Consider the following 13,830-nt stretch of genomic DNA (forward strand, 5'->3'; position numbering starts at 1 on the left):
GCATTATAATTTACTCGTTGCTGTTATTTCATTATTATTAAAAGAATTATGGAACCTATTGCTTTATTTTATTTTAACATCACAGAATAATTGGTATTAATTTCTATTCCCTTTGTTAAACTTAATTATAAAAAACTTGTCAGCAGAATATATTAAGTAATATAAATGATATTGTTATTATTTCTAAGGATACATTCATACATCACTAGAATGCAAGATATTGTTCAAACATCATAATGATTTCTCTCACTTTTATCTCATCAGGCTTGTATTCTCAGACATATTCTTTATCAACTTATTAACTGTGAAAAATAACACGTTAAAGGCAAATTATACAATAGAAATATAAAATGTTTGCAATCACATACAAAACTTACTTTAATGTACAAATAATGTGTTTGTGTTAAATAATGTACATAATAATCATCTAATGTGTAATTCTATAAATATATTCTGTACTTTTTCAATGTATTGTGTACATATACATTAATAAAAATTGCACAGTGTTAATTGCAGATCCATGTGTTATTTATGGTAGGTTGAGCTTTACATAAAAAGTGTAATATATGAAAAAATATTAATTACTTTTTAATTTTTTGTTATAAATAAGAACTACATAAACATAAAGTACCAGAATACAGCCCGAAATGTAAATTAAACATACATTATATTATGGACAGAAATTTATACATGTGTGCTTTCTTTAAAAAATAAAATTTTACACTAAATTTCGACGAATTTAATAACTATACAATTCAATTCAATATGTGTACATATCTGATAATTGTTCATATTTTCCTGGATTTCCAAAGTACAGTAGTTTTGAAGTAAGAGCCATTAAAAGATGTCTATTTAAAAATATTTCTTAAGTCCGTATTTATGTTAATACTGTATTGGATTTAATATCTCTATATAAATAATTGTTATTAAAGTCATAACACTTTTTCTAAATAAATGATTTCTTAAAATGTTTTGCATTCTTTCTAGTTCAATGTGTAATGCCAATTTCTTTTTTAAAACTGTACTAAATTTAAAGAATGTTAATCCATAGAAATCTTTCGAATTTTTGAATGTAACACATATTTAAAAACACTTTAAACATATTAATTTAAATTTTTTACATATAGAATAAATTTTAAGGATACTATAATGTGTGTAATAATCTACAGACGTCACTTGGTCACATCAGTATTTATATTAATTGAGTTCAAAAATATTTGATTCAAATATATTGTAGAGTATATTACTAGAACCAACAACTAGAACTTCTTTTTATATTACACAAAGTAAAACATAATTCAACACCTCAAACTACCCGTTACTAGCTATGCTTGGTTAGATCTCCTGCTCCTGCGAGAAGAACTTGAAAATAATGGACGTGGTTTGTATAAGTCATCGCTTGAATAACGTTGACTGCTTCTATGCCGGCTGTAATTACATAATACACTAATTACAATATTAATAGTAAAGACAGATTTATATCTCAAACAGAACATTTTACTATCACAAAAGGTATGTAGTACTGTGTGTACTGTAATTTCTTTTGTAGAGACTTCTAGTTTGATAATTTTTTCAAATCACCATAGAAAGTTTTAAGATACATTGTATTAAATGACATGAATTCAATATTTTGTATATATTATACATTATTTATTATATTCATATGTATAAGAATAAAAATTGTTCTAAAAAGTTTCATCAAAATTATTTAACCTTGCATAAAAGGTTTTACTCTTTTTGGTGTACAACTCAAGAACAAATAAAAATTAGAAGTGCTCATCACAAAAATAATTATTCTACATACCCTTTATCTTCCTTAATTAGATTTGATGATGGTATTTTTTCACTAGTTGCAGATACATCACTTTCTGGACTTAGAGGCATAACAAAATTTTCTCCATTCAAAAGTCCCTGTGGAACACAAATATTTGCTTGAAGTCTTTGCTTCTTAGGTGCAACAAGTTTCCTTTTCTTTATATTATTCAAAGAATCTTCATTGGGTAAATTCAGTACTCTTTTATGTCCATCATTGTTATTATTTGAATTATTTAATAATATATCTGTCAATGGACTAGATGAGTGTTTACGTTTAGGTAAAGGAGGTGCCATAGCTTTTGGTACCGAAGATACAACTTGTCCTCCTAAACTCTCTATTATCTCTTCCAAGGAACTACTTTCCACTAGTTCCAGTGACTCTAAGAAATTAGAGAACTTTTCTGATTTCTCATTGTCTACTTTGAAATAGCGACAATCTTCATTATCTTCGGTTGTCATTGATGTAGATTCTAAAGATGGTTCATCCTTAACACTTAACACTGCATGGTCTTCTTTAGTTATGGTTTTGTTTACTTTAGAATAGCTACTATTTTGAGCATCCCAAGAAATATCTTTGTCTCTAGACTTTGACATTGTAGATATTTTCATAAATTTATTATCTTTTAAACACTTTAGATCATCTAATGTACCATTTGTTGCATTCAATTGTTTTGATGTTTTATCTTTGTTACTTTCATCCATTATATTACCAAAAGAATTTGATTTTTGACATGTTACATGTTTTTCGAGTTTAGATGTACTAGCTTCTTGCTGTACCTCCTTTTTCTCAGAATATTTTTTCACACAGTTACCTATATTTTCTGGCTCTGCTACATTGCTTCTTATTGTCTCTCCATTTATTGAAAACAGTGGCTCTTTAGTTTGTAGATCTTCTTTCCTTTCATTGTTGGAGAATGTTGTTTGTACATAACAAGCTTGCTGTAAAGGTACTTTCTCTAGTATCTTATGAGGAAGTGTTTTGCTCAATGATTGCTGTATGCATAATTCCATGTCTGACAATTTTAATTTTAAGTCACAATGTGTTTTCAATAATTCCTTTGCACCTGCTTCACTTTGTAACATCATTATTGATCTTTCTTCTAATGTTAAATTGGTATGGTTCTCAGGATATGGTTCTTCATATTCCTCATCTGGTATTTCTATTATTTGAACTCGTTCTTCATCGGGTACACTTTCAAAATTGTCATTATTTATTGTGTTCGAATGCACTGGATGTTCTACTTTATGTTGAAGTTTTTTCTCCATCTTCTTATTCTCTTTAAGCTTTTGTTTCTCTATTTGTTTCCTAATTTTCATTAATTTCTTGGCTTCGTGTATATTTTTTGCAAATTTTGGTTTTTTTACTTTCATTTCTCCTAAAGCACAGTTATTTTCACCAAGTAATGGTCGTTTCTTCAAGGGTAAGTTGGTATCATTAGATTCTGATTCCTGTTTAATATGTGTTTCACAATTACTGCTATCATCTGTTTTGTACTCTGTGTATAATTCTTTATTTAATTTATAATCTGGTTCTTCCAATGATAATTTTAATTCACTTGTATGTGCTTCTTCAATATTGTCCGATGTTTCACTACCAGAATTGCTCATATGATTTGTTTCTTTAGACAAAGTTGATGTACCTGATTTACTATTTGCAATGTTAGAATTGGAATTACTAGATTGTGAACTTTTACTACTAGATCCATTTGAACCATCCCTGTCTGTTGAACGCCTATCATTAGAATTCTTTCTTAAACTAGAATGATCATCTTTTGACTTGGATTTTTTGTCTTCTTTCCGTTTCTTATCCTTATTTTGTGAATCATTTTTAGTATCCTTTTTATTATCTAATTTTTCATTTCTTGTTGAACTTTTATTTTGTATGTAATTCTTTGTATCTTTTTTGCCATTTACTTTTTCATTACTCTGTTTAGCATCTTTTTTTACTTCAGATTTTTCAATTTTCTCTTCTCTATCAGTTTTAACAATTTTTTTTGCATCTTGTTTATCTGACTTTTCTGTTGAATCTGATTTAATACTTACATAATTTTTAGACTTTATGTCTTTTGAGCTACGTTTTTCATCACGCTTATTCTTATCTTTTGATTCACTTCGTTTTTCTTTTCCATCAACTTTTTCTGATGTTTTAATAAGTTTAATTTCATGAGAGCTTAATGAAGAATTTTTGGAAGAACTTTTATGATCTTTTTTATAAGATTTTTTATCTTTTGGAGAATCTTTCTTATCTTTATTTTCCTTGTTTGGCTTTGTTTCTTTTCCATCTTTATGTAATTTTTCTTTTTCCGTTAATTCCTTTTTTTCCCTTAGTTCTCTAATTTTTTCTTTGTAGAGATCTTTTAGATCCTTTCCTTCCTTACTGATACTGTCTTTCTTGTCTGTTTCTTTTGTTTTATCTTCCTTTACTTTGGTGCAACTATCTTTTTCTGAGTCTTTGCTTTTGTCTACAATTTCTTTTGCTTGATCAGTTTTCTCTTTAGATTTACTCTTGTCATATTTATCAGATTTTGTACTACTATGACCTTTTTGTTTTTTTTTGTCACTACTCCTGTCCCTATGATGCTTTCCATCTCTCGTGTGACTCTTTTCTCTTGATTTTGATTTAGATTCACTATCTCTGCTTCTATCTCTGTTATTTTTATGTTCATACTTATCTTTTACATTACTATCTGTTGCATCACGAGAATTTTCTTTAGAGGATAAATTGTACTTAATATTTTTAGAATCTTTAACATCTTGTACATCTTTACCTCTATTTAATTCAAAAATATTTTTATTTTTATTTTTACTAGATTCATATTCTCTGACAGCTTTAAAATTGTCTTTAACACCTTTAACATCACATTTATCTTTATTAACTTCATCTTTTAAAGCATCGTGGATCGGTGTTGATGCATGATTTGAAGATCCAAAATCTGTTACAATTGATAATCGAGAGTCCGAAGAAACTTTACTTAATTGTGAATCCTGATTACTATAATCAAAATTATCTCTTGACAGTTCATTACAAAAGTCAGGACTTCTAGATCTGTGGCTAGTTAATTCTGATATTCCTGATAAGTGTGAATCATTAGAGATATTAGATTCATTCAAATTCATAATATCTATTGGTTCAAAAGTGGGACTATCTTCTTCGTCTTCTTCCGTTTTGTCATCTGATTTCCCAGATGTATTTAAATTTAAATTACTACCAGTCTTATTAAAAGTTCTGCTACTTTCATCTAATGCTTTTTCCTCAAAAAAAATTTGTCCATTCTCTGAGGTATTACCTTTATTCTTTTCATTCAAAACTTCTTCCTCTTCTAATTTTTGTTCATAAGATGACTTTTCATCTTTTTTCAAGTCCAAATCATCCATCGCATCCATAGACTCCAAAGATACATCTTTCAAACTATTTTTGTCGGACTCTGGTGAAACAGGATCCAAATCCTTAGGTAATAAATCTTTAAGGCCACATGCACCATTTTTTTCTTTTGCCTTAGGTCTTTCTATGCCTAGAAATTTGTATACTACATCCTCGATCTGAGGCATAAAAACAGAATATACTTTTGGATTTACTACTTGATCTACAATACGCTCTACACCGGCATCTAAATAAGGAGCCTCGTGTACATGTTTGCGTAAAGTTTCTCTCAACTGATTCTTGTTCAAATCTGGTTTCCATGATTGCTTGCTAAGGAAAGAATTCACAGACCCTTCAACTCTTGTACGTAAATTTTGATATGCTGGCTGTAATGAAAGTAATGTAAATTGTAAATAACATATTTCTATTAATTGGGGAAAAATTATATTTCCTAATATACACATAATTTTCACTCAAGATACAAGATACTAGTACAGAAATAGAAATATATTTTGTGCTACATACATAGACATCTACAATTCTATACTAAGCACATACATAGTATTAAAATATTATTTTAAGTATTCAGGTAAATACTTCTACGATTGTTAGAGGTTCGATAAACGATGAATCAATTGTTAAAAAACACATTACGTACCTTTGTATCAACATCAGCGATACATTCTTTCCGAAATTGATCGAAGATCCCTTGAGATTTAACTTCTCCAACGATATGATCGACTAATCGTGGATCACCCGCCAATAAAGTGTTAGATAAGCCCAACTCCATGCTAAATAAGCTATGTAAAACAACTATAATTCACGTGAACACTAAACAATTACTCATTTTCATTACCGAAGTCATCCCGTGAAACAGCACGCAGCCATACTCCTCTGGCTTTGCGTCTAGGTTAAATACTGTATCTGTGTAAGTAAATGAATAATAATCAGTAATACCAATCCTTCTATTTTTTTATTTACACCAGAAGTATCAAAATAGAGAATTTCAAATCTATATGTTTTACGTCATGCGAAATAAGCAAAACGTAAAAATCACTAGATGGAATTATAAGTTTGTTTTTCTTTTGTATTAATAAGACATCATTACTTTTATATTTGATAAAAAATTATAAAACTTACCTAGATAACAATTTTACATAATGTTATATTATTCTGTTATTATTTTCCATCCTTGTTGAATATGAAGCGGTTTTCAGAAAAAATATAATTACTCCTGTTTTCATCCAGAAAATAGGTATTTAATTATTAAAATGTAAGACTACTAATGCTTAATGCTATTAAATATGAAAAAGTTCCAGAATATTAGGCATTTCTAAATGGATGTAAACAGCGAAAATGAATGATGATTCGAAATCGTCTTATTTATATTCGATAAATCTTTTTCTCTTAAACGATAAATTTAAAAAGTTTTATACCGAATTGATATAAATACATAGATACAATGATTTTTTCTAGGTACAAATAGTCAACGAATACAACTCAATTTATTATATTTATCTTAATTTGATTTAATTAATTGTATTCGTATAAATTCCTAACAATGTAGCATTTTAAAGTGCAATTATTGTTACAACATAATTTTCTACATTTTTAAAGTAAGATAATATTATTTTAGCAAACATTTTGAGGCCAAAAATTTGTTCTTCATATTAAAGAGCTTTAAAGTATCTAATAAAGCAATAAATCACGAGGATTTTAATTTGGCATTCAAATTTAAATCGTTCCACTACTGTATAGTAATACAAGCTTACCAATATCTAAGACTTAATAATTAGTATATTTTTCTATGTTTGTTGAAAACTGAAAAAGTGCGTTTTTAAAAAGTATACTTTATAGTGTAACATATATTAAATGAAAGTAAACTAAATTTTCTTAATTTCTCTGCGAGGCTTATCTAGAATTAGACTTTTTATTACGAATATTTTTATGAATAAACAGAGACGAAGCTTAAGGTTTCCACAATGAGAAATTTATGATTCATGTAATAGTTTGTTCATACACACAACAGTCTAGATTGTGACACTGTTGCGGACTTTATAGGCGTTTTAACAGGGCTGTTTAATCAGTGTCAAACGGAACTGTTCATACTTTTATCACTTTGTCTAGTATTTCTTATTAGCACTATTTTATTGCATTGTATAGATTTTTATTTCTAATTAGCTATGAAGAGAGTAATTCTTTTTCTAAATGGAACTGATGTAAACGGCAAGGTGGCTGTAATTTTATTCGTATTTGTAATAAATTATGTCTAGCGGTTTGCTTTAAATTTTTTACTGAATCTTTTTGAGTAAATCCTTTTTAACTCTTCATAGTACATGTACAGTATTGTGAATAATTATGAACTGAAACACTTTTTCTGCTTCTGTTCAATAATAATTTCAAGAATTGATTAATTGTGTCTAGACAATGAATTTATAGTTGGATAACAAGAATTCATGTATGTAAACAGTACTTTATTTTCATATGTCAATAAAACCTATCTGCTCAATGTTCCAAAGCACAACCATAGGATGGTGAATATTTATAAACTCAATTGCTATTTTGCAGTTTATAGAGAACAATTTGATAAGTATTTAGAAGTATAGTTTTTAATTTTAATGAACATTTTTTACCTGTACATTATGCCACATGGTCTGCAATTGAGTAATGTAAAGAAACAAAGAATAGTCGATTTAAACAGCCACAGGAAAACTTGAGAACAAATTCAGAGTAATTAACAAATTGCAGTGTTATAAATACTTTTCTAAGGCTGAGTATGGAAAATTGTGACAAGAACAAGCAATCAGAGCGATTGACACGATTTTCCTCTATTGTAAAACATGCAGTTTTAAGGGAAATAAAAAAAACTGGAGTGATCCCAGTTTTATAAGAAATTGTAAAGCTCTAGTAAATATGAAACCAAAGGTTCTAATAAATTTAAATATTAAAAATGTTTGCAAAAACCAGGTATCTTTAACGTCAAAAAGAAGTTCAATTGGGACAGGTCAAACGGCTTGAATTATTATTCTTACAATTTGAGGAAAGGAAAAAGAATCATATTACACAGAGCTCAGGGAGGTGGGCTAATCATGGCTTGGACTGACTTTAAACAAAATTTTTAAAGTAAAGTAGCTTTTATAAATAGTGAATTGAATGATATTCATTTTCATATAGTGAATTGAATGATGTTGCAATATAATTTGTTGCCTTTTATAATTGTCAAAGAAGACAAGGTAATTTTTCTGCAGGATAATGTTCTTATCCATATAGCTTCCTCTTCAAAAAGTGACTTCGAAGAATTTGAATTTGAGTTATTACCATGTACAGTATTGACTAAGTTCATTTATAAGTATTCTTACAGGGAAAGTTATGATTAAGTAAAGTTGCTAATCAATAATATACTCAAAGAAAGAATAGAGTCTACTTGAGCAGATATTCTAAATACAACTTTAAATATATTATTTGCTTGTATTTCTAACTGGCTATTACAAGTTGGAGAACATGAAGGAAAATGGATAATACTAAATTGGATTTTAATTAAAAAGGAAAATGGATGATACTAAATAAAAATGTAGTAAAATCAGTATTGAGTTTGTACTTATTCACAACTTTAAAAACGATTTTTAGAGATAGTTTTTTTTCTTCAGACTTTTGAAGAAGAAAATTTGTATTTATGATTGCATCAATTTTGTTTTGCATTAGATTATAAAACTATATGAAGAGTTCCATAAAATTTTGTTTTGACAAATTATACATGTAAAAATTATTTTCAATTTATAATTATTCACAGTATTGACTATATATTTTGTAATATTATAGTTTGGACAATGTGTACAATGTGTATTGATACATATTTTATTTATAATATCATTATATTATAGGCGATTTATAACAAAATTATATAAATACAGTGATATATATATATTATATATATCATGTAATTGATTTAATTGTAAAAAATATTTTCTATAATGTATATATTTTATATTTTCTTTATTTTGATCTTTATTGTAATAAACAATATTTTTAAACAAAGTTTGTTTAAACAATTATTAGAAATCACTGTGATAAATATCTATATTTTATATAATTTAGTTGCAATGATATTTATATTTGAGTTGTTAATAAAATAAATTTTGTTTATTACGTTTTACAGACTTTCCAGGAAGCAGACAAATACATTAATATCTATATTTTATAATAGACTATTTTTAAAAAAAGAAACAAATTTTCAAATTTATAGAATATTATTCCAGCCAATGATTCATTTCTTGAATGATAAATTTAAAAAGTTTCATACACAAGAAAGGAATTTATGTGTATGTTATTATTTGTCCATGCCAGGTATTTATGGTGACTTATTCATTGGATGAATTACTAACAGCTGCTAGCTCAAAGTTTGAAATAACTGCCAAAAGAATATATACCCCTCAAGGTGGAGAAATTGATGATATTAAGTTAATCCGGTAAACTAACTAACTTAATGATGAACATTAGATATTCAGTGGTGGTCATGTTCATTTCTATTTATTCAAATATTGCTGCAAATTTTTAGAAAATGAATATTAATTTCATGATACTGGTAGTCTATATAGTTTTGATTAAGAATAAATTCCTTACAGGGACCATGATGTTTTATATGTTTCAAGCGGAGAAGATTTTATTCCAAAGGATAAAATTAGTACTCAGATTCGGTTGAATAAAAATTCAGAATGGATTACACTGAATGTTGGTGGAAAGTATTTTACAACAACTAGAGACACATTAACGAAAAAGGAACCAATGAGTATGCTAGCCAGGTAAGCAAATTCCTTGCTCAATTGATTAGTGAATTAGAAGCATTTAAATGTACATCTATAATATTATGTAATAATTTATTCATAGAATGTTTACTGAAATTACAAACAGTGAACAGAGAATCTTACCCAGCAGGCAAGATGAAAATGGTGCATTTTTGATTGATAGAAGTCCTACATATTTTGAGCCATTATTAAACTATTTAAGACATGGACAGATCATACTTGATGCTAATGTTAATGCAGCAGGTATAGTTTTTAATATATTTTAAAATTTGTGACTTAAATAATTTAAACATAATAATTTATTTTTATACAGCATATTCTTTTCTTTATTTCATGCTTTGTTTATTTAAATATCTGTTTATCTATTTTTTCTCATATTTTTCAATTGTTACATTTCCCTTATTTCTCTTCTCTCCTTTTAAAGTATGCTAATATTTTTGATTCAATTATGTACACATTGTATATGTAATTAATGTTATTGTTGTGTTTTAGGAGTTCTGGAGGAAGCACGTTTTTATAGAATAGAAGGTGCTATTGATGAATTGACTACAATGATTGAAACAGAGGATCTTCCGAAAACTGGTTCAGTATCTTTAACTCGAAAAGATGTACTTAAAGCAATCATGTCAACACCTATGACTTCAGAACTAAGGTTTCAAGGTGTCGATTTTGTTGGTGCTGATTTATCAAAGTTAGATCTCAGGCACATTAATTTCAAGGTGATTAAAATTATTTTGATATTAAGGTGGTTATTACGACGTAGTTCATTGTGTATGTTTATTCAAGAATAAATAAATGTATCTTTTTGTAATATAATTTTGTATAATTGTGCTATTTTTCAGTTCGCTATTATGCGCGACTGCAACTTGGCAGGTGCAAATTTATCAGAATGTTGTTTTGAACGTGCAGATTTATCTAATGCAAATCTGCAGGGTGCACAGCTTGTTCGTGTAAAAATGTTACGTGCAAATCTTAGTGCTGCCAATCTTCGTTCGTGTAATTTTGAAGATCCTTTTTGTTCACCCGCCAACATGGAGGGTGCAAATCTTAAAGGAGCCAATCTCGAGGGCAGTTATATGACTGCCGTAAATCTTAGAGTGGCAACATTAAAAAATGCTATTCTAAGAAATTGTAATCTTAGATCAGCTGTACTAGCTGGCGCTGATTTAGAGGTAATTATTGTTTATACATATCAGAAGACATTTTCTTACTTTTCTGGTGAAACGTACAATATATTTATATCTATTTCAGTGTTGTGACTTATCAGGATCTGACTTACACAATGCAAATTTGCGCGGTGCAAACTTAAAAGATGCTGCATTTGAATTAATGTTAACACCATTGCATATGTCTCAAACGATACGATAACAATGAATGAAGTACCCCGTGTGTCTTGCGGCGGTTTAGCTTCTGTGATCTAAATATTTATTTAATTTGTAGGATAACAAAAATCTAAGCGATGGTACTTTCGTCTTAATACTGCAGTTTTTTAATACTTTACAGATAATAAGAAAGTACAGACACAGCATTATATTGCAACAATTGTACTAGAAAATGTAATTGAGTTTCTATTTAAATAGAGCAATGTCTGTTATGCACTTTTACTTCCAGAGTAATGTCGAAACAGGAATTAATAATTAAAATTGAATTAATGAGGATGGTTCAATATGAATAAATTTTATATTTTTTAATATACTCTTCATGGAGAAATGTTTGATAAATTTGTATTGGTAAAGATGTTACATAGAATCATAAAAATTCATAAATATCAATCATTAAACTTTTATACTTAATGTGTAAAAATTAACATAAACACATTTGTAATGTCACTTATGTTGAATGTTATTAGATTTATTATTATAAACAGCAATTGAAATTTAAATCAATTTTTAGTAACAATGAAATGATAAATCAATAAAAAAATAATTTTGCATGAAATGAAAATTTTGTTTATATACAATAAATTTACGAGTTCAAAAAATTTGTTTAACGGAATTAAAGTTAAGATTTAATGATAAACTCTTTCATAATAATGGCTTGAAAAATTATGCATAAAAGTACATTAGAAAAACGTATAGATATTTCCTTTTTATATACGCACACAGGCGCGCGCGCGCACAAAACTTGGTATGTACATATCTGCACATGTTTAGAATTACATGGTCAAAGTGTATCTCAGTACATGTAAACTTATTGCGCGATAATAATGTAAATTATTACATAATGCTTTATCTACATAAAACATCAATGCGAACAATTTGTTTACTTTTTTTTTTAAACACAAATTATAAAAGTATTATATAAGTAGTGAGATATTTGTAATTTATGCTGGAGCAATGCAATAGTTTTGTAATTAGAAATTGTGACAACTTATCCTTACTATTTTAATATTAATAACTTAAAATAACCTAAAACAGTATTAAATTTTGATTAAACAAGACTACAAGCAATTATTTTCATCTTATCATTAATGTGCAAGTACTCTTGTAGTATATAGATATGTAAAATTTGTATGTAATAGGTAAAAGGTACTGAAATATTTATTTGTCTATATTTAGATACGCAATTGTCTGAATACTGATAAGCATTTATTTGCATTAATTCTTATTTAAATAAAATCTTATTCGCTATCAGAATAAAATTGTAACTAATATTACTACAAATCTAGAGATCTTCAATTAGATATCTACAATGTAAATATGGTAAAGAACATATACCGATATGTTTATGTTAATCACGTAAGTGATTAGATATAACAGTAAAGAGGAATCTAGTACGAGTGTAGTGGTGGAGTAGAATTGGAGCAACTAAATGTTTTGTTTCTATTATTATAAGAGTAATTAACTATTAGTGTTGGTAGTATTGGTATTAAAACTAAATTAATCTTAACATTTCAGAGAGACCGTAACTGAACCCGAAAATGTAATAATACATATTCAATAAATAGTAGTATAATTTTGCGATTGATAACGTGTCTCAAATTTTAAATATTATGAGGCAATTGTCAGAATATTTTTATATTATAACAATACAAACGACTTATCACATATATCTATACATGTAGATTTTATGTATCGAAATTTATTTTCAAAATACAATGAATCATTCCATAAATAATAGTTTAATTCTTGGCGGTCATGCCATTTATGATAAAATGTTTAACTAGAGTTTTGATTCTTCACCGCTAGATAGTGCCATCGGTCGTGTAAAATCAAGCCGCGGAAAGTAAAATTTGAAATTAACAGATTAATATAAGTGCGTTATCGAACAAGATGACATGAAAAGACTATTAAATAAAATTACATGTACATTTAGAAACATTATAATCAATGTTTATTGTTATATGTTTTTCTTTTATTAAGTGTTTGATCATGCTCAGTTGGCGAATTTTTCAACCAAGAGGTGTTCCAATTTAAATTTCTTAAATAATTTGATCACGGGTTCATTTATATAGAAATACTTATTAAATATGTTAGAAATTTATTAATTCATTTGTGCAGTATCGGTAATTGGCAGAAATTAGTGGTGCTATCTAATGGCGATAACAAAAACTATGTGTCTATACATAGACGGTTTACCATCGTGGACACTGCTGAAAGGTTTAAAAGTTTCATCCCTCTACCATTAGATGGCTGTTTCATTGAATTCCCAATGTTTTTGTTGACTACTAATTCGAGTAATAAAGTATCATTTATTAAATATGTATGATTGTATGTTGGGAATGGATTCTAATACGTCGAATTCAGACACGAGAGCCTATGAAATAAGAATCTATCAATATTTTTGGGATATTTAAAGTTCATAATAGATCGATCTATTAATGGTTATCAATCCAAGAATTAAATTATTATT

The 13,830-nt window shown here is 27.6% G+C and overlaps 2 protein-coding genes across 8 annotated transcripts; one reads left to right on the top strand and one right to left on the bottom strand.

Annotated features, from left to right (window-relative positions):
• Window positions 1–1,172: 1,172 nt before the first annotated feature.
• On the bottom strand, window positions 1,173–6,091 carry LOC143149372 (uncharacterized). Of its 2 annotated transcripts, XM_076316700.1 has the most exons (4): window positions 6,033–6,091; window positions 5,835–5,976; window positions 1,805–5,562; window positions 1,173–1,428 (listed from the first exon to the last, which is right to left on the bottom strand). In XM_076316700.1, exons 2-4 carry the CDS (start codon window positions 5,964–5,966, stop codon window positions 1,326–1,328), a joined length of 3,993 nt encoding a protein of 1,330 aa, XP_076172815.1. In that variant the 5' UTR covers window positions 5,967–5,976; window positions 6,033–6,091; the 3' UTR covers window positions 1,173–1,325. The 2 variants fall into 2 exon arrangements, with proteins under 2 accessions (XP_076172815.1, XP_076172807.1); XM_076316692.1 differs by having other exon boundaries at window positions 5,835–6,075.
• Window positions 6,092–7,086: 995 nt separating this feature from the next.
• LOC143154652 (BTB/POZ domain-containing protein KCTD9) lies at window positions 7,087–12,410 on the top strand. Of its 6 annotated transcripts, none has more exons than XM_076326649.1 (7): window positions 7,087–7,407; window positions 9,333–9,642; window positions 9,799–9,975; window positions 10,061–10,221; window positions 10,471–10,697; window positions 10,821–11,150; window positions 11,230–12,404. In XM_076326649.1, exons 2-7 carry the CDS (start codon window positions 9,452–9,454, stop codon window positions 11,344–11,346), a joined length of 1,203 nt encoding a protein of 400 aa, XP_076182764.1. In that variant the 5' UTR covers window positions 7,087–7,407; window positions 9,333–9,451; the 3' UTR covers window positions 11,347–12,404. The 6 variants fall into 6 exon arrangements, with proteins under 6 accessions (XP_076182764.1, XP_076182781.1, XP_076182773.1 ...); XM_076326666.1 differs by having other exon boundaries at window positions 9,521–9,642; window positions 11,230–12,403; XM_076326658.1 differs by lacking the exon at window positions 7,087–7,407 and adding an exon at window positions 7,426–7,710 and having other exon boundaries at window positions 9,521–9,642; window positions 10,085–10,221; window positions 11,230–12,410.
• Window positions 12,411–13,830: the final 1,420 nt, after the last annotated feature.

Source organism: Ptiloglossa arizonensis, chromosome 1 (genome assembly GCF_051014685.1).
Source record: "Ptiloglossa arizonensis isolate GNS036 chromosome 1, iyPtiAriz1_principal, whole genome shotgun sequence".
In the NCBI taxonomy this organism is placed as follows: Eukaryota; Metazoa; Arthropoda; class Insecta; order Hymenoptera; family Colletidae; genus Ptiloglossa; species Ptiloglossa arizonensis.